Raw genomic sequence first — 21,242 nt, forward strand, 5'->3', positions numbered from 1 at the left:
GTACATTTGTTAATAATTATTGAATATTTGATTAAAATGTTTTGTCATGTTTCTCCAGGATGAAATTGATCCGTTTTAAACCTGAATAGCTTTTTCTTCAAAGGCTCTCAATGACACAGGGAATCCTCTCTCAGATTGGCATGCAGATGTTTACATACCTGTATGATTGTAAACCACATCTGTAATGCAAATCATATTCCACTCCTTCTTGAGCATTTCCACTAGTTTGCCAACATCTGCCCAACTGTATTTTTTTTCCGAGGTTGAAAAATCTGGGTTCAGCTCTAGCTGGTCAGCTAAGGAGTAGCATGACCGAGATAAACCCAGTGTCTGAAGTGGTGTAAAATGAATCATGTTATACCCTACAAGACACAAAAGAAAAAGACTGTAGATTCAGCAGATGATATGCATTGTTTTATAGATAAGTTCAATCATCTCATCTTTCCAAGCCAATCTGAAAAGTAAATGGCTTTGAAAAATAATGCTTTATTTAAATAAAGTTGTAGCAATATAAAAATCAATTTTAAATACACCTCCAACACAAATTGGAAATAATGACTTTGCAAATCTGGCAGTGCAGTTATTCTTTAAGTTTCAGAAAGCTGATATGACCATTCATATTCAATCTCAACTGAATCGCTTACATATGGTAAAAAAATAATGAAAAGCAAAAACACAGATCTAAATTTTGTTGTACCTATATCCAAAAGAAACTGGTTAATAATTAAACCAAAGCCTTTACCCTAGAGATGCTTTAACAAACTCAGCATGCAGTTATTCAGGGTCAGAAAGTAATGTAAATACTGGTGCAGTACAATGAATGCCAAAATTGATGTATATGTTTTGAAAAGTTTACTGAAATCACTGGGATTAACAAAGAACTCTTCAATGTTTGTCATCACTGGTTTCTACACCTTCCAAGTCTAAAGATCAAAACTACAGCCCAGATTAAACAAAAACTCTGGCCAACCTAAAACTACAGGCAAAATATTTGAATTGTGTTTGATGAAGGTTTTTCCAGGCAGGAGGCCAAATTAAATAATAGATTTGTAGTTTATATTTCGTATGTTCGTTAAACCTACCGATTTAACTCATGTCTAAATTTTGAAGTCAAAACTAGTAGAGAACATGTTATTTCTTTTTTATCGAATTCCAATTTATTTAGTTTATTTAAAATTTCATGACTTGTCTTTTTCTGGTAAAATAAAGAACTACTGCCAATATCTTAATAATTTAATTCAGCATAAACTGGGACACCATTTTAAACCTGGGTTTTAAAACAAAATACCAGAGCTCCTTCAAAGGGGATAAGTGGATTAGCAGTATACAGTGTAATAATACGTGTGTCATACAGACACTGACACCCCCACAAGTAAAAAACATTTCTTTACTATACTTGTAAACTGTATGCTGTATACTGTCCCTACCTGATTCTTTGGCAACTCGCAGTCTGTCTGGCCACTCATGGAAGGGACCCAGGCACTTGGCCAAGTAAGTCTGAATGGTAATACAGTCCAGTGGAAGGACATGGTTATCAGCACCAACTCGTAACACAGGGTCAACAACCACATATCCTCCACCTCTCTTCTCTTCTTTCCTTTAAAGAATATTTCAATATGTTACCATTCAGAGCATCCTGTCAAGCACAATTTAGAATACCTGGCATAGACTTTAAGGACTATGCTCAATCTACCATGCACCAGACTATTATTAAACAAAGCATTTGGGGACAATGAAATTATTAAAGGGGAACTGCAAAGCTATTTTTATATTTCAGGGTTAGAAAGAATCAGAATTGATGAGTGCACCACAAACCACAATAAAAGTCAGATACACATACATTTGTAAAACCTCCAATTTATATCATAGAACAGAATAATTTCCAGGTATGTGCAGCGCCGAATTAAGCCATTCAGAACGAGGCAACAAAACATCTGGTGACATGAAGCAGCCCTATTACGTTGTAAAGAAGCAGGCTTGTGAATACATCTCTTTTAAACCGATGGAAATATAGCTCTGAAATTCAAGACGTTTCTGCCGATAAAATGAACCTATTTGTTAACTCTGCATGCAGATTACGCTGGAAACTTTCTGCGGTGAAATATCAGCTATACATCCTGTACTGTACATCACATTAGTCATTACATTGACAAGAGAGCAGGAAGGGTCACCACGTCACAGTTCACGCAAACTCTTGCTCTCTCCTGTGGCGAGATCAGCAGTTTGAGACAACATGGCGATGCAGTATTTTTACAAAGATCACGATTTTGTGCTTAATTTGAAATTTGTCATTTTTTTCTATACTGTCAATTTATTTATTTTGTTACTGAGAGTTACTAACCGGTCTGCAAAATTGGGAGTGCAGTTCCCCTTTAACTTTTGCTTTGACAGAGGGTAAGTGACTGCAGCAGTTAAAGATTTATAACCAATCCGACTGGCAACTTTCAAATTTAAAACAGACTGAATCAGGAAAAACAGCAATAGCAACTTACCCATACTCAAAAAAATACTGGTAAGATCCTGCAATCTGTAGGTCAATCTTACAAAACTTATCAGAATCATCTTCTCTTCCAGTTGGGTTAAACCAATCCAATGTCCTAAAATTATGGCGTTTAAACTGCTCCCCAGGAAGTGGATAGTTCGTGTGGACCTTCACAGGCTTCCCTTGCAACGTAGGGCCTAATCGGAACTGAAGCTCATAGCCTTAAAACAAAAAATAAACTTCTGCAATACTGAAGCACATCTGCAATATACAGTATATACAGTACACATTACAAAAATATCAAACAAGGTTTACCACACCTTGAAATTCATTCCACGGGCTTGCTGAAAGGCATTTAGTTTTTAACGCTCACTATATACATTTTTCTGTTGATGAAATCGAGTTATAAGGCTCTGGGCCTAAACTACTCTGTACTTTTCCAGTGTCCTCTGTGTGAAATACTGTAGGTGCCAAAACCCAGACTTGAAATTGAGTCTGGCCTTGTTCCACAGCTGTTTGTCATGCCTGAGGCAACAGCTTGATTTCCTGCCCATATTAAATTGATACAAGCAAAAAAACAGATTTGCTTAGGATGGAGAAAGGTTTGCACGTACTTGTGTGCAGTCAGAACCAAGAATTGTTCTGAATAAAACACTATTTTGTCTTCAATAGCTTTCATCAGTGTTTTTTTGCAACCTGAATTTCAACTTTCATTCTATTCTTAATATTAACACGGTCCCCTTCACAACTCTTTATCTAGCTCCTTATATCCAATAAACGCATCTTCGGTTTTTGTCTAAATAAATGATATATGCATTCTGAACCAGATTTCCATCCTTCTTGAATTTACCAAATACATTTAAGAATTAAATACCTATCATTAAAATGCCTACAGAAAAACTCTTAGAAGAAAGTAAATTCAGCATTGCTTGAGTAATAGCTGTAAAAACCAAGTTGTGTAATATTGTGTAACTGAGGAGTATTTCATTAACACTGAAGACAGTTCTCCTTCTTCAGGTGTTTTAGCTGAGGCTTGTTAAAGATATGCTAAATGGATTAATTAGACAAAGGTGAATTTAAGTAGATCTTATTAATCTGTAAAAGTCAGGGGGAGGGAAATTTCTGAATGAATGGAAATTATGTAATATCAAGTAATTTCAAATACCATGTCTGAAGAACTAAGTTTAGAAACATTTAGATTCTGGATAGTTTTTAAAACACCCAGCTTCTTCAACTTCAACAAGTGCACACTTGTTTCAGGAAAAAAAAAAAACATAGGTAAACTAAGTGTACACTGTATTCATAATACTGTTTTTTTTTAAATGAACTTGTTTACTTGATTTGAAAATACCTGATTTTATGGTGGACAAGCTATTTCTGACCTGACTTTTTTTAATATGGAAAAACTGAGGACCAGATTATATGAATGCACAATTCATATTCTGCAATCCAATTCTGTTTTCCTTTTTATTTGACTTAATAAATCAATAAAATTCTACTCCTTTTCACAATTAAGGAAGCCCTCTACAATATGTCAATAACATGACCGTTTTAAATATTAAACTACACTCACATTAATCCACAGAGACAAGAAGCTCTATGCACGTCTATAAATAGCAGCACTGAAATACATTACTGAAATTTAAAACTGCCTTAACAATATCAACTGTATAACAGTTCCATAAGAAAGTCCAGTGGGTTTTAATGTGCAAAATCTCAATTAATCTTTTTTTCTTAAATGAAGATTATGCGTCTCTGGCTGAACTGTTCAAACACTTTTTCTGAGTGCAGCACTCAGTACCTGTCCCATTTCATGTCACCTTAGAACACTTCCAGGAACAATATATTTCTTAACCGAAACATTTCTAAAATAACCATGCACGACTGCTCCCGAGCTGTAACAGAATCTCTTTGCTCTTTGCACAGAGTTTAAAATGAAAAGTTCTACCAATAAATCACAATGCATAATATTTGCACACCCATTACAAAACTCTGTGCAAAGCATGGGGGTGGCTATAGGAAAATGTTCTTACCTTGCTCCAGTCTAAAGAGGGTCCTTTCAAGCTTCTCCATATCACTGAGAAGCAAAACCCTAATTTGCTTGCTGGCCACCATTTTTGCTGTCCTTCACAAGGCTCACCTTCACACAAAGGAAATGATACACTGGGATTCCAGCAGACCACCTTTAACAAAAAGAAAAGGGTCGAACACTTACATTTATTTACAAGAAAGCACTTTCATAATCTATTTTTACTTACATCCTTAATGCCCAAGAGACGGAATAAGCAGCTATTTTCTACTGCGAGAGAGAGAGAGTCGAAATGCAAGTTCAATAGTGTGAATTGAACACTCTAGGTACAGTAAATGACAGATCCTTTCATCTGCGGTCCGTTTGTAATAATGGCTTTGGCTGTTGTCCGGTTCTACAATACTGAGACAGACAGCCTGTTAGGTGCTATTCTGCTTTCTAAAAATAACTGTCCTTCACCCATTCAGCATTCGCGTGCAGCTTAGGTGCTAACATCTCATTTTAAATCGAAGAAACCTCTCCAAATGTCCTTCATCCCCAGTCCCCAAATAGATACAGGCAGAACACATTGCTTTGTAAACACATTCGTATCAATAAACTCAAATGAAACACTCTAATCTAAACAACAGGCTACAATCTTGCTACCGATCTTTACTTTGTCATCCTTTTTAATGCGCACACTTGTTGCGTGGTAAAAAAAAGTTTCTGAACCATTAAAACGTCTATAAGAAGCCCCGAAGTTATAGTGATACCTTCTTCAGAACATCCGTGCAAAACTCTTTTTTAAACACACCTGTGATCTGTATCTTGAGTCTGAATTAATCAGGAAGCGCTAATTGTGCCGGCCAATTAAAAAAACCCAAGACCCTCTACTCTAAGTCGCACCGCAAACAGCTCACATCCCTGCTACACTCGTACAGAGTCTGCTCCACCGAGCAGCTACCACGCAGCCATAATTAACCATCTCCCAAGGTCAGGAATTCAGCTGTAGAAGGTCAGGCTATTTTAACTGTCCTGACCGATGAAGCTTCACATTAAATTCACCCCACCGTGCAAATATGACACTATCTCCCTGTGCATAACGTTGGACTCAACATGAACGCGCATATTTAAGACGAATGTCCGCTAAAACGTTTTTAAAGAGTAACAACACAGAAAAACATGCAACTAATTTTCACACCGTATATAAAAAGCCAAGCATTGAAAAATAATTGATTCTGCACAGAATCACCTTGTTTTTCCTGGTTCTATCTGAGCTGCAGCAGGATCAGCTGTTCCAGACGCTGCAGAGAGAGGCGTGGCGTTAATTCCGCAACCTTTTACCCGCCGTTACCGTACTGTTTCTAATAGACGATTTAAAAATCTGATTTTTGCAGGACCATTTTTCCCTCAGGGACATTCATCTGCCAAAATACCTTGGTTTTCCATTGTTGTTTCCACCTACGCTTTCATGCACGCTTAGAAACAGATAAATACATCACGTCGCCTAAGTTAGACATACATGTAAACTGAAACTGAAAACTGAAAGTATTCCTCAGGAACAATGTAGGGAGGGAACTTCATTTTTCTTCTCAAATCAGTTGCACTTAACTTAATAAAACATGAAATTAATGCATGTTGCTTTCTCACATCGCTTTGGTCCTGGGTTTGACTTCAGACTGTGGTACATTATATGTGGAGTTTGCATGGTACCCCCCGCCACATCGGCTTTTTCCAGTTACTTCAGCTTCTTCCTTATATCCAGAGAACCGCTGCTGGTTATTTTCTGACGCCTTCGTCTCGAGTGTTTATGCATGATATGTTTATTAGTCCCTTTCCAGCATGTAGCTAAACCTTAAGCCTTAACAGTACTCTGAATGGCCCGGCTCAGTCTCCACCTCCCTCTAAAGACAAACTCTTCGTTAGACGCCGAAGAACAGAGAAGCAGCTGAGAAGCAGCTGAAAAGCAGAAAAACGCAGCTCAGGACTCTGTAGCGCTCAATAATCATTAAACCTTCATCTCTTGCCCTTTCTCAGGTTATCCTTTGGGCTCAGCTCCGCCAGGGGGCACAGCTCACAAACGACTTGCAGGCAATTACTGCTGTACGCCAGGACTGTGGGGAACGTGATATGATTGAGACAGCTCCACATCCCTTACGTACGAAGCCAGTCGCAGAAGGACCGCCCCTGCCACTACTACTCCTTGAATGGGCTGCTGTGTTTTTTTTTGCACTTCCTTAACAGTGAAGGAGACTGCACAAGCAAGGTGAGAGAATGACATTTACAATTTTTTAAATCATATGTATTATTTCAAAAGACGTTATTTTAGATTTTGTTCTTCTGAGACAAGTGAAGTCTTACGAGCTGCAATATACACTCACATCTTCTAATCGTGTTCTCAGTTACTTCCCGAATTGGTATCATTGACAGGTGTAATGCTTCTGACTTTGAAATGCAGGTAATCAAAGGTATCATCCGTTGTGTCCCATCAATGGACGCGCAGTAGAACATACAGAATCTAAAATGTTCATTCTTTTTAAACCTTTCTGCTTTTCGTGGTTTTGAGCCAGTAAAATATTTGATCTGACTTTCAGTCATCTAAGAAATGAAAATAAGTTGGATGTTTGATTATACAGTATCTACAATAGTATCCTAGCGCTTTACAGTAATTGGATGAATATGTTTTACAGTTTAGGGTTCCTTGAAGGCTTTCGCAAAGAGTTTGGACGTTAATAATAATGTTGAGCATTTAAAATTTAATTGAAAAATTAATAAGGATAAATGATTTATCTGAACTACTAAAGCATTGGTGTCTTTTAAACAGCTAGATACAATAATGAGCAATTCCTGTGTTTTTCAGATTAATGGAAACATGATTTTGAAACAGAAATTATATATTATTTGAAATCTGCTCAAAGGAAGTTTACCTTTAACATTAACCCAAGTACAGAGAACTATTCATGATAATAAACAAGACTAAGATAGAATTACACACATATACCTTATTTAAGAAAAAGAGTGCTTTTAATTTAAAAAATCATCTTAATGAATAGTTGACTGTTAGTTCCATTATTACTGTATGTAGCTGGATTCACACAATATTCCAACTTTTCTACATGTCACATCTTGTAAAACCACTGCCTATAAAGATATATTAAGAAAAGAGCTCTTAAGTGTTGTTTTGGTACATAACTGCAGGCCCCCTAGCTTAATGAAATGAGACGTTTGCTCTCATTGTGCCTCTATTTCTTTCTTTTTAAAGAAACTTAAGATTTTTTTAAAATTTGCCACATAGTGTTTAGTAATACTAGTCTGCAGTATAACTTGTTTGGACATGAACAAATAATGAGCTTACCTACGTAGGTTCAAAATAGTCATTTACAGCATTTTCAGTGTGTTTAAGATTAGCATGAATCATGTTAAAACCCATTTCAAAAATTCAGTTCAATTACTATTACTAATACCTAAAAAATATTCCAAATTAGTTTATTTCAAGTTTGAAATAACTTCACATTAATTTGAATTATGTTTGAATTAATATAGTTTAAGGCAAAGGTGTACTTGGTTTTCAGAGAAACTTGAAATTAGGTTGTTATAAGCTTTATCTTTACGGCCAGACCAGTACACTTAACTGCAATAGCTGATAAAACAGCAACAAAATAAGAACAGTGTTCCTGTTTTCCTACAAGATAAGATTTGAAGAGCAGGCTTCCAATTTCTTTCCAGAACTGGTAAAACTTTAACCAAGGCTTGTCAAAATGAGACTCCTTGCAGTCTTTCCACATTTAGAGAATTATTTACATTTTTATTATATAATTCAGAATCATACTGATAAAGGCAGGAAGACTTGCCCTTAGATCCCTGATAAAATGCAGTTAATGAAAAATTACAGACAGACAGAGCTTTTGATATTGTTCAAGAATCAGCTTGAAGATACACATTTAAACGTAAGTGGAGTCAAAAACATCCAAAAAGTCACATTTCTCATGGTGCTTTATTATTAAATTTAATTTATTTTAATGTTCCAGAATAGATAAAGCAGTGCTGTAATTGCTCCCTTAAAAGAGTAACTTCACTGTCTTCTTATTTTAAACTATGATGCCTCTTACCAGTAACTTGGAAAGAAATAACTGCAGCAATTTTGGGGTTGAACTCTGTTCCAGGTATTCAAGATTGTACAGAAAAATTGACCAACATCTTTCATGTTGTTTCACACTAGATTTAAAAGTTTTGCTTTTTTATGTAAACAGAGATGATTCATGCATGCCTGAATATGAGAAGTTCTAAATTGAAGAAGTATTTGTGGAAAAAAGTGTTATTTTTATTTAGCACATGCTGTGTGCGTTGTCCATAATTGGAAAAAAGTTGAATAATACAATCTTCATTTCATTAGAATCCTTTGTGAAATCTCTTAATTGGACCTTTTATTAGTATTAGGGGGTCAGTATAAAATGCAATTCTTCTAAATGCATTTCAGAGACATGTGCTCTGCCTGAGAGGTACTAAAAGGAAATTAAGCTTCCATCAAATATAAAACAAATACGACCTTTTGTCCCTCTATTTACTACCAGTCTCATCTATGCTCTGGTTGTTGTCACTTATGTTTCAGTCTTTAAAGAGGAGGTCAAATTGGAGGAAGGTGGAATTCACATACAGTACAGTGTCTTGTTTATCAGAGACAGGACATTCACCTCTTCACTTGCTATTTTGTTACATTGTTGGGCATCTTCTTAATTGTACTGCCCTGTCCAAGGGAAAAGGTTCATTATATGTGAATAGGAATCTTTCTAGTTCACCACAGCTGCTCTCTTAGGCCATGCCTTGTCTTGGTTTGGCTTAGCAACACATTTCTAATTGGTAAGTAGTCATGGAGAGCACTGTAAACAGCTCTTACATGATCTGAGCTGTGCCAACTACATACCTATTAGACATAGTAGAGCCACTTAGCGAGTGGCTTTAGTGAACCATCTCTCCACCCTCATTTACAGGCCTGTATTGGCTATATTGTCCAGAATGTTTGGTGGCTATGTCATATTCCATAGTGGTGAACCTCTTGTAACGCCCAGTGCAAAACAAGATCACTAAAGTCCAGACAACACTAATCAACTGATCACTGAGTGCCAGGTTCTTTTCCTTGAAAAACTGATTATTTACAAATATGATGTTAACCATTTTTATTTGGCTTCAAACTGCAATTCAAACATAATGTTATACTGTACTTATACGTACACAGAACCTGTAATACTTGGTATACTTATACAGAAACCGTACTGCACAGTAACTCCTGTCTGTAGCTCTTAAAATCAATATATATATATAGATTATATATCTTTAGATTATAGATTAAGTACTGTATGAAGACATAACTTTAATCATTGAATATGTTTTTATTTTCAGATGGACTTAAACATGGCAGGTGTCTTTTTTTTCATTGTGTTTCTCTCCTTGAACACTGTTGCTGGTTATAGTAATGGGAAAGTATCGAAATCCTGTAAAAGTATGAGACCAGGCCATGGTCATGCTCGTAGTACAAAGGCCAGTCCCTACAAGATATCTGTTGATAAAAATCACTTCAGTCCTGGTGATCAGATCAGAGGTATGTGGAATGATTCAGATTCACTTATATGTAAATATCTTAAGAAACATGTTTCTTTTTATCTAATTATATCTAAGTTATATCTAATTAAGAAAGGATGGTCTTAATACTGCAGAACTTATTTTTACATTTGCTTTCTAACTTCTAGTTTTGAAAGTAGAAAAAAACTAATTGCACTACCCTACTAGAAATGAAAATATTTCCAGTGCTGTTTTCCTGTAACAAATCAATAGTGAGTTCATTATATCAGAATCTATTAATCAGAACTTAGTAGTGATGGAGCCACACAGCTTTTGTATTGTAAAGTGTATTACTTTTCAGTGAGGTTTGATCAAACTTTAGATTTTAAATTTAGATCTTTATAATAAAGAAATAGAATCTAAGAAATTATTTTTTTGTTTAACCGTAAGCTCCAGATAGCTACGACAAAAGTAAATTTGGGGTTCCATGTTCCTTCAGCACTGAATAGGAATATTGAAGATTAAGCTAATTTTGTGGAATTACAGTTTCTTGTCTTGAAATTGAATTCTTATTCATTCCTAGTCACTCTCTCTGGATCTGCACCTGGAGAGCCTTTTAAAGGGTTTCTCATTCAAGCACGGGACACCTCAAATCTGAGTGCTGATGCAGTTGGATCATTTAGCCTTCTTAGTAATGCTGATGCGCAGCTTTTAAACTGTGGGAGCACAAAGGTATAATATCGCTTTAAAAATCCTTCACCTTAAAGAACTGTGGAATTTGTATTGGAGAAAGAGTGATGTATTTACTTTTATTGCTGAAGGACTCATATCAGTTTTTATAGCAATAATTACTGAGAGGCTTTAAATGTGTAATAGATCCAGTTGGGGCCCCTACATTTCTGTTGTGTTTTTAATCAGTACAATTCCAGCAAATTTAGAATTTAATGGATGTTATGCTTTAGTTGTTCTTCTTTTTTGATTTGGGAATTAAAAGCAAATTAAAAAGGTGATTTTGACATGCATATAGTGATATCCGGGCATCATGGTGGCAGTGTGGTTAGCAGTGCTGACTCAAAACACTGTGGTCCTGGGTCCAGTTCCTGGGGTACATTTTGCCTGGAGTTTGCATGTTCCCCCTTGTTTGCAGGTTCTTCTATTTCCTCCCACAGTCCAAAGACATGCTGGTGAGTTAATTGGCTTCTGGTGTGAATGTGTTCCCTGCACTGGACTGGCATCCTGTCCAAGGTGTATCCTGCCTTGTGCCCGTTGCTTGCTGGGATAGACTTCAGCTCCCTCGTGGCCTTGTGTTGGATAAAGCTGTTAGAAAATGGATGGATAAATATAGTGATACCCTAATGTCATAGCAGCATTTCATAATATAATTTAGACAGAAAATATTCTTCATTTAGGTGAAGTGCTTCAATACTTTTCTTTTCAGGGATCAGCAGTTAGTCATACCAGTAAGTCCAAAAAGATGGAGATCAAAGTAATCTGGAATGCGCCTAAAAACTCTCCACCTTCCGTCCAATTTCTGTGAGTTCTTCCTTATATTCTCCACTTTTAAAAAAATTAGTTGCTTGGCTTGACTTAAATATAACAAGACCACTGTTAGAAAGGATGTTTTAACTTTTTTTGGGGGGTATGTTTTAACTTTCATACAGTAGAATAAAAGAACATGTCTCTCCATATGTTTGTGTGTATTTTATTAATCTGGGTTGATTAGTATGTCTCAATTGTGCTTGTGTGTGTCTATCCTGTGATGGACTGGTGTTCTGTACAGAGTACAGCTTTATGTACAGGAATAAGAGACTTTCTGATAATTGATGGAGAACATTGAACATTATTTTGATGCATGCAACTCATTGATCTCCTAACTGATTGTTTGTATCTTATGGCCGATGACACTGTATATTTACAGTATGTTACAAAAAAATGAATATGTGGACATAAATCGAGCATATGGAATTTGTTGCTGAAAATCTTTTGTTTCAGGGCTACAGTTGTTCAACACTATGATGTTTTCTGGGTCAAAATACCAGGCCCAGTTGTATCTCAGAACAATGTGAGTCCTCCAGTCCTGCCAACTTCAGCTACTGATCAGACAACACATCCATCTGCACTTACAAAACCAGTAAGTTTAAGCCTCTTTGTGTTTGTGTTATTTTTTGTGATCACTAATTAAGAAACATCTTACTAAATACCCAATCTTTATTTTCTGGGGAGTCCTGCAAAGGAGCAAAGATTTTAAGATTTAAGAGTGTATTTTTAAATACTCCAATCACCAGAAATGTCATTCTGTACTACATGTTAATTTTTCACTGTATTTCACGAACATTTTAACTTGTACTCGGCAGCTATTCATGTTCTTCTGTGTAGCATGAATTAGAGAGCTAATCATTTTTTTTCTTTACCCAGTTTACCTCAAAGGGTTGTGGCAGGACAAAGTCCTGTTTGCGTGATCCAGTTGGTTGTGATCCAGAGACTGATCCAAAGTGCCATTTCCTCTCATTCGCTGGCCAGGAGCAGTCAGTGGTGTTTGAACTCAGTGGACCTGCTGAGGGATATGTTTCTTTTGCATTGTCACATGACAAATGGATGGTAGGTGAATATACCAAGATTACTTCATGCCTTAAGCATCAGAATCATGATGAAAAGAAGTAAAACACTTCTTTATCCCCCCAAGAGACTTGATTTCTCACCGAGAATATATTTTTTAATATTAATGAGCATCCTAGCTTTGGGCTAGTATCTTGATTATGCTCTGCACCTCCAGTGAGCTGTCTGCAGCAGGGGATGGAACGTTATTATGATTCATACAACTAATTGATCTTCTAATTGATTCTTTTTGTCTAAAGGGTGATGACGATGTATATTTATGTGTTAGAAGAAATGAATATGTGGACATAAATCCAGCATATGTCACAGGCCGAACCCATCCTGAAGTAGAGTTACAGGTAGGGGACCAACTAAATCCTAAAAAAAGTACTGAAATCACATACTATAGCTACACTGCTGTACTGTATTTACGTATTCTTTTCACAGATTGTTTTATCCTTCTTAATGTAGATATTCTGTGCTGATTTTCTACTGAAATAGGTGCCATTTTTTGACAGTTTCTCTTCGTAGGTTGAGCCTTTAACTTTTCAGAATGTAGGGAAAAAATAATTTAATGATAAGAAACACCTGAGAATGTGTTATCAATTAGATTTAATCGGCAAATTTCATGGAGTAGCTACATGTGTGCTGTTCATTGACTGTTTATTTTGAGCTGTTGACATCACATTTGTGATCAACGTGAATTAAATATTGCAAAGTGACACTGTTGGTTTTCTTTCATGCATATAATCTAAACTATCTGTTCAAAGTTTGAAAGTTTGATACTTATCTATACAAAGTTTTTGTATAAGCAGAAGTCTTTAGTGGAGAACTTCAGTACATGTTACTAACAACATGCTTATTTTGTAACTTGTGATTGCACATAAGATGCTTAAACTTTTCCATAGCTATGTTTTTTGTTTCCCTAGACAATCACAAACATAGAGTTTGAGCAATTTTGTTAAAATAATTTTTGACACACTGATAATGTCTTGATAATGTCCTTTGATATCCTCGATGATGTGTCCGTTTTTACAATTTTATATATGTTTTGTAGAGCACATTGAGGAATATGGCATGGAGGTGGTCAGATGGGGTTATTCAGTGTACATTTCAGAGGAATATTCAGATCCCAGGAGAGGAGCACAGGTTTAATCTTGATACGAGTTACTACATATTCTTAGCAAGTGGTAAAGCAGAGCATGGTGAGTGTTGCTGTAGCGTCTACACAATCATTTAAGCTTAATTAATTCTTACATTTCCTGTGAATCTCTCTTGAATGACTAGTGCTCTAACTGCTGAGAAAGTCTGGTATTTTTTACTTAGGTCAGTATTGATGTAATTGGTCTTTTACCTTCAGCCTTTTATTGACACAGCTGAGCAAAGGTAAACGTCTCATATTTTAAACAGAACTGCAACACTGAGAATTGTTTACTGATGCATTTAAAATATGCAAGACTTATTCAAACTCATTCTATATAATATATTTTAAAAATATATTCAGTTATGCACTATATGTTTAAATATAAACATAATATATAATATATTTTTTCTGTATAAAATGTGAAACACTTAAAATGAAAACATTGCAAAGTTAGGTATGCTGTCCCTGAGTTTTAACACAATCCTGGCAGTATTCATGATAGATCTGATTAGTTTCTGGGTGGACTACTGTGGAATGTTTTTGCAGAATAGAATAACTTTTGTTTATTTTATAATCACTTTTTAGAATTCGATATATTTTATCATGGATGCTTAAAAATATCCTCTATCTGCACTAAAGACATTCCTCTGTGAAAGGAGATTCCTCCCAGTATAAACACAGAGCCATTTTCCCACTGAATGGAAACTTGGTGAATAAATCAGCTACCTCAGATGTTCAGACATTTAGTCTCCCATCTGTCAGCATGTTGCCCCTAAACAACCTCAAAGGATGCAGATCATGTCATGCAAACTATGTCATTCTGTTAATGTCAACCTAATGCTTCTTTGAATTTTTTGTGGTGTGGTCACAGCAGTCTGAAAATTATTATGCAGATGGATCATGTATGTGCCAGTCTAGAGTCAGACTATTTTTAATTAATTAATTAGTTAAAAAATAGTTTTAAAACAAAATTGTTCTTGAAGTGGAACAACTTATTTTCCAGGCAATTTTTCTCACAGGTGTCCAACAGCCAATAAATCTTCATTATTACTAAAGTGGGGGGGGGGGGGGTTGTTGCATTTTTTCATACAAAAAATGTTTTAAAATCATGCCTTTTTATATAGTTATGCAGATTAGTTAGACTCAACCTAAATATGAGACACTGGACACCTGGTAGTTTTATGAAATTACATGAATTGAGCTTATTATTTTGTTTCCCTAGAGAGTAATACTATTTCTTATAATCAACAAACATCACTGCTCATTATTTAAAGTGTGTGCCAAATGAGCTATTGATGTATAAGTTTCACTGTAGTGTTTTGATTGTGCTTAACTTCAGATTGCATCTGCAAATATTAAATTGTGATTTGTGTTCACCTGTGTTTTTACTGAGCAATAAAATTACAGATTATATTAAGTAAACCTTAACTGCTAGACTTGCAGGATAGAATCATTCATAAAACAATAAAGCTCCTGACAAAGTGATTTTTACATGACTTAATGAGGTCAGAGTTTATGAATTCTCCATTCCTGCAGTTTTTTTGCTTCCAAGATAATACCTCAAGACAGCCAGTCTTGAGGTATTACAGTATTTACAGTATTTTAAATTTGTTTTTAGCTTGTAATAGCTTTTAAATATTTTACATTATTTAATGATTGTTTTAACTTTTATCTATGAAATATAAATGTTTTCAGCAACCATTCTCACAAAAGGTGCTAAATATATATAATATGAACCTACAGTATTTTGTTTTCAACCAACTTCCTTAGTTTTTGACAAGTGCAAATCCTAATCACTTCAGTTTTGGAAATTTGTATCAACTTATATCATGTGAGTCCTTCTTGTGAAAGTAATTTAAGTATTTTCCTCTCAATTAAAGGGATGATTCACAGGCATAACCGTCAGCCTCTGATTTCATCAGAAAAGAAGGTTATTTCTGGACTACCTGGCAACTTAGTTGGCTCACGGTCTCCCTTAATTATTAAGGCTCATGGTACGTATGTCCTGGAAGAATAAAAAAGTGTTGTATCTATCAAATACAGTACCCAAGTTTGCTTCAGTTTTAATTTGACTATACATTTCTTATCTTTCTTTATCAGAGATCTACATCATAACCAGTTTTGTATTTGCTCTTAAGCAGTATTAATATTTTGCATTTCTGAAGTCGAGGTTAAATATTTAGTGTGCATGGAAGGTATGCATTTATGTGGAATTACAATCAATGTACACAGTTAATAGCTTGTTTATCAAACACTGCAGGGTTTGGAAGCACTTTGTCAGGTTTCTTCTTGGAATTCTTCCACTTGAAATGACTCTCTTAATTTTGCAGGTGCTTTAATGCTTGTTGCATGGATATCAACTGTTAGCATTGGTGTCATTTTTGCTCGATTTTTTAAACCCCTGTGGCCAGAGAGCAGACTGTTTGGTGAGCAGATATGGTTTCAGGTGAGAGATTTAGAAGATCTTTGAGAGAAAACTTGAATTCATGCATAGTCATCAAAATTTAACTTAACTTTTAAATTTAAGGTTCAGAAATGAGACTTTTGACCATAATAATGAGCACCTCCAAAGTTTATTTTTTACTTAGGGTTGCAGCTATTATGAAAATGTGTGCTAAACAGAATTTGAAAAATTTTTAGAACTTCACTGACATCATTAGGTAATCATTTTTCATATCACAATGGTGTCTCCTTATTTCTTTCTGTTTTTCCGGGGAGTTTGAAATTGCTCTTATAGAAAGTGTCGTACAAAGTGCACCGCAAATGTATGACAATGTTTTGAATACAAAATGCAAATAATATATTAAGTTTAGTGTGACCAGTAGAGATACATTAATATTACTAACGATGATTGGTTAGTTTTACTGTGTTGGATGTCTCTGATACAGTCTTCCAGGTCTGTGATTTGTGGTGATTCACTGTACATCTCATCTGTCAGTGTTGTGAGAGGTTGTGTCACATCTTTTGTACATTGTGTGTCAGCTGGGACAGCGTGTTGCTTTCACATTTAATATGCGTTTAAATGAACTACCTACTAGTATTTGGCTCTGTAGCAGCTTTTGTTTTAGACACTTGGCTTCAATTACCTGTTTCCTTTAGCCTCAAATGAATCGGTATAACTAGCAGTGGTCTTGCAATAATTACGCTATCATGGTGCTAATTAGAAACATTATTTAAAATAAGTTTTAATTACGTGTTCCTTTAATCTTGACTTTGTTAGGTGCATCGTGTCTTAATGACCTCCACAGTGCTACTCACCTGTTGTGCCTTTGTTTTGCCTTTTGCCTACAGAGGTGGCTGGAGTCACGTAAGTCTTGAAGAGTCTCTGTATGATTTTCATTTAAAACCCCTGGCATCCCATCTTCATTTTCACTTAGCTATAGATCTCCTAACAGCTGTGGTGCTGACACAATATTTAAACTAAATTTGCTCGGTTTCACACAATCGCTTCATTTTCATCTGACCTGATTTCTCTGCCTTGGCTCACTGTGCTATTCGCAGTGTGAACAGCAGAGGTCACTGTTTCCTACCAAATGAAAATATTGTGCTGAATTGTGTAATCGGACGCCCTCACCTAGCGTGTCTTAAGATAAGATTAAATTTACTTTAGGTAATCACAATCCTGTACACACCACAAGTTAATAAAATAAAGTTCAAAGCACAATATTGAAGTGCAATGTAAGCTCTGCTCTAGGCAATGTGAATGTAGACAGTAAGATTGCACAGTCACATCACTGACTTGAGAGCCAAACATGTACTGTACATATGGAATGTAACTGAGATCTGAGAAATCACTGATGATGTCTGTATAGATGAGGCTTGAGCAGGTGCCACAAGGTGGTCAGGGGCCCAGCTGTATTTATTACTGTGGGTAGTTCATTCTACCACTGAGCAGCAAAGGCGGAGAATGAACAGGCTCTGGAAGTGGGAGGAGGGAAGGATTATAGAGCATCTGGTGGAGGGGAAGGAGGAGTGTAGAGAGTGGGACGGGGGTGTAGAGTGGTTGAGACAGCAGTAGATGAGGACAAGGGCTTTGAGTCAAGCATGCGGCATATACTTACCCCCTCACTGCTGCTACCATCCCACTACAGCATTACTTTTACTAGCAGTAGGAATACCTTTTAAGTGATCTGATTGGTGAGGAAGCAATCAAGCCAATGCTAACATGGGTGAAAAAATAACAAAATCTCTCATTATTGTTGTGTCATGTGCAGCATGCAGGTGCCCACCCTTTCCTTGGCTGTACAGTTATGGCGCTTGCTCTTCTCCAGCCCCTCATGGCTATTTTAAGGCCACATCCTGATTCCTTGAGGTAAAGATATAAAGAAAAAAAACATATAGTTATACTGTTCTGCACCTGTCTTACCTATGTTGTTTTCTTTTATAATACTTCAGTACAGTGTGCACAATACACATTGACTTACATCCTGATTTACTTAAGATGCATTTTGTGGGTTGCTTTCTTAGTAGCATGAATAAGTGATTATGAAGTAAGAGCTGTGCTAATATATACCTATATGCATGCCAACATATCCTATTGTTGTCCTAAAGTGGTGCTTATAATATATGAAGGGTGGTTTTCAAGGGAATATGACAAGCAGAGGTGCCTAGGCTTACCAATTCTTATACTTGTAACAGATCTGAAATCAAATGTGGATTTATCCTAGCAATAACTAGCTTTTTGCTCTGCTGTTTGCATTTAAACTGGACACGTTGAAGTTGACCTTAACAATTTATGGTAAACTGCCCGTTTATGGACAGCCCATTTGTTTAGTGCGTTCTTTTGAAGTGAAGTTGAAAACAATTTAAATATATAAGGCGGAGGGAGGAAGAACTGTTCAGAAAAATAAGTATTTCAAATAAACACAATGTGCAACTCTTTTCTCCTCCTCAGAAGGTACATCTTTAACTGGATGCATTGGAGTGCAGGCACCATTGCTAGGATAATTGCTGGTAAGTCCAATGTTTTATAGATAGAATTTCCATGTGCTGCATTACAATACTTTTTCTAACACTGTGTTTTCTTTATCACAAAATTGTTTTGTAGCGGCCTTTTGCCGTGTTTGTTGTTTTGGTGTCTGGTAACTCTATGCTATTAACTCAGAATTTCGTTTAGTTATAAGCCAAGTTTGATTGGCGTTTTAAGAGATGTTCCCTGCTGGCATAGACATGAGAAATAATAAACACTTAAACACTGTGTAAAACTAGCTCCACAATATAATCTCTTATAAAAAACAGTACTTCTTCTTGTTCAGTTGCAGCTATGTTCTTGGGAGTTCATCAGCAAGCTCTGGATCTTCCAAGCCCTTGGGATACATTTGTGCTGTGTGGGTTTGTAGTGTGGGATGTTGCTGCAGATTTGGTTTTGGAGATACACAACTACCACATGATTCATAAAGGTTGGTCTTTTTTTCCCCATGTTAACCTGCTACAAATTCCAGATACAGTTTTCCTCTTAAAGCAGACCTTTGTGTCTCTTGTTTCCTTGTGATATACTGTAGTATAAAAAGAAAATATCGGAAGAGTCTTAATTACGTTTCACAAATGAATGTTATTTTTCCATGGCATTTGATGTTAAATTTTCTGGAGCGCAGTTGATAATTCATAGGCAGGTGTAAGTGCCATTTAGTGCAGAAAGACTGCACAAAGAGCAGTAAAGTACCTTCTTATTGCAGTCACTTTACACCGAGCGTGGGATGAATATTAATCTAGCGTAAATGTCACTTTCAGCATCTCACTTCATATTGAAAAGAATGATTATTGTCTTCATAATAAACAGGATTGTCAACAAAATGCTTTCTTTTGTATTGTATGCATTTGAAATGTGCTTATTCTCTATTATCAGTACGGACTGAGTTTTATACATAAACAGATTGATTAAATACACACTTGCTCACTCACTTATTTGGTTTCTAGAACTAGGGAATTTTATCATGGAAAGATTTCTGGTAATTGATCTAATAATGGGACTTCTTTATAGCTAAGAATGTTGCAGATGATGAAGAGGAAATTATACATTCATCTTCAGAGGCGTCAGAGGTAAGAATGCAATGAAATCTGTTTTTAACTAGACAGAAATTTTGCAGGTCTTACAGGCAGTGTTCTACATTTTTGAAAAAAAAAACTAATATTTATGATGGACAATTCTTTAGCTCTTTTACGTAATTAACACTTTTGTCCTCCTTATAGGGTGACCTCTTTAAGAAGATTGTTTTAGCAGTCTATATCTGCGGAAATCTGGGATTTCTCATTACTCTTTTGATTGCCATAAATGACATGTGAAAAGAAGCTTATAAAGAAACTGACCTCCTACCTCCTTGGTTGAAGAATCAGTCAGCTCCTGGAGTGAGATACAGTTGTACTTTCCCTCAAGAGCCACCAGAAATGAGGAGCATGTGGTTGAATTTTATAAAAGGACAGAACAAAACCTCAAAGAATGGATAGCCCTGGTGTTTACAAATATTGTGTTTATAGCAATGTGCTTCTAAGGAAAGAATGTACAGGTATTATCAAATGAGTTGGAAGCATAAATAGAATTATTTTTAATTCTGAGGTATAGGTCTGTAATCTGACATTTTTCCACAACTAAGAATTGCACTCAGTCTAATGCTGCCTTTACATGCATAAAAGTTGACTAATAGTCAGTAACCTTTTGTGGTTAACTAAGGAATAGGTGTTGATATAGAGTATATGACTTTGTAAGATTTAGTTTTTATTTCAAATACCATTTCTGCAAGAAAAATTGGGAAAATATAATAGCATGACAGAATATAGGAAAGGTTGTATCATGCTAGATATTAATATTTATTTCACAACCAGTCGACAGAATTGTTACTTTTGTTTTAGTGTTTCAAAAAGAAAACACAACAGCAGAGAAAAAATAAGCCTTCAAAACGCGTGCATTCTAGATTTTAATGCTTGTGGAGAACAGAGATAAATTTTATTGGAGGTGCCTACAGTTAAGATGTGAAAGTCAGTGGTGCTGTGTACTTCAACAGTAGGTCTTCAGACCCTAATCCTTTAATAAAGTCTATGTAGCCCAAATGGGGCTAATGCACTTTGTGTCTTCAATACGACTCAACCAAACCTCTAACAGAAATAAACAAGTTTTTAAAATGATTTTTTTGCCTTCTTTTGCATTTTTATTTCAATGGTTGTTTTCAATAAAGAAGGGTGCCTTATGGCTTTTATTATGAACTGAATTTGTGCTGCCATCTCATTACTAATCTGCCAGGTTACTGATTATATTTATGCAGCCTCTTTTTAGCACTTACTCAGGCTCAGCTGTTTCATCTGTTCTCTTTCATCTGTTCGCATTACATTCTTCAGTAGCTCCTACAAAAGTATTGCGTTAATATTTTTAATTCTCAGAGAGGTAAAGTAATTTGCAAATTGAACCTATTTAAGTGGAGAAACTCAAACGGTGTCTACCTGGCTGTATTGGATCCACACTCATG

At 35.8% G+C, this 21,242-nt stretch overlaps 2 protein-coding genes across 6 annotated transcripts in view; one reads left to right on the top strand and one right to left on the bottom strand.

Annotated features, from left to right (window-relative positions):
• The window catches only part of agla (amylo-alpha-1, 6-glucosidase, 4-alpha-glucanotransferase a), a 30,349-nt gene extending 24,549 nt beyond the window's left edge, over nucleotides 1–5,800 (bottom strand). For 2 of the 5 annotated variants that reach the window (XM_015355081.2, XM_015355085.2), the window contains exons 1-5: nucleotides 5,743–5,800; nucleotides 4,516–4,665; nucleotides 2,493–2,703; nucleotides 1,428–1,597; nucleotides 159–362 (exon numbers count right to left, since the gene is read on the bottom strand). In XM_015355081.2, coding sequence (XP_015210567.2) covers nucleotides 159–362; nucleotides 1,428–1,597; nucleotides 2,493–2,703; nucleotides 4,516–4,597 — 667 coding nt within the window. In that variant the 5' untranslated portion in view covers nucleotides 4,598–4,665; nucleotides 5,743–5,800. Of the gene's footprint in view, nucleotides 1–158; nucleotides 363–1,427; nucleotides 1,598–2,492; nucleotides 2,704–4,515; nucleotides 4,666–4,740; nucleotides 4,968–5,263; nucleotides 5,284–5,304; nucleotides 5,597–5,742 lie in introns of those variants that run through there. The other 3 variants (XM_015355082.2, XM_015355084.2, XM_015355083.2) reach the window with 3 other exon arrangements.
• Nucleotides 5,801–6,564: 764 nt separating this feature from the next.
• frrs1a (ferric-chelate reductase 1a) lies at nucleotides 6,565–20,904 on the top strand. Its single transcript, XM_006634635.3, has 16 exons — nucleotides 6,565–6,756; nucleotides 9,888–10,086; nucleotides 10,630–10,778; nucleotides 11,485–11,579; nucleotides 12,039–12,177; nucleotides 12,462–12,644; nucleotides 12,902–13,000; nucleotides 13,699–13,846; nucleotides 15,666–15,779; nucleotides 16,116–16,231; nucleotides 17,006–17,092; nucleotides 18,000–18,097; nucleotides 18,680–18,738; nucleotides 19,041–19,184; nucleotides 19,766–19,824; nucleotides 19,975–20,904. The coding sequence occupies exons 2-16, from the start codon at nucleotides 9,888–9,890 to the stop codon at nucleotides 20,065–20,067; spliced, it is 1,782 nt and encodes a 593-aa protein (XP_006634698.2). The 5' UTR covers nucleotides 6,565–6,756; the 3' UTR covers nucleotides 20,068–20,904.
• Nucleotides 20,905–21,242: the final 338 nt, after the last annotated feature.

The sequence above is a fragment of the Lepisosteus oculatus genome, chromosome 9, assembly GCF_040954835.1.
Source record: "Lepisosteus oculatus isolate fLepOcu1 chromosome 9, fLepOcu1.hap2, whole genome shotgun sequence".
Taxonomy (NCBI): Eukaryota; Metazoa; Chordata; class Actinopteri; order Semionotiformes; family Lepisosteidae; genus Lepisosteus; species Lepisosteus oculatus.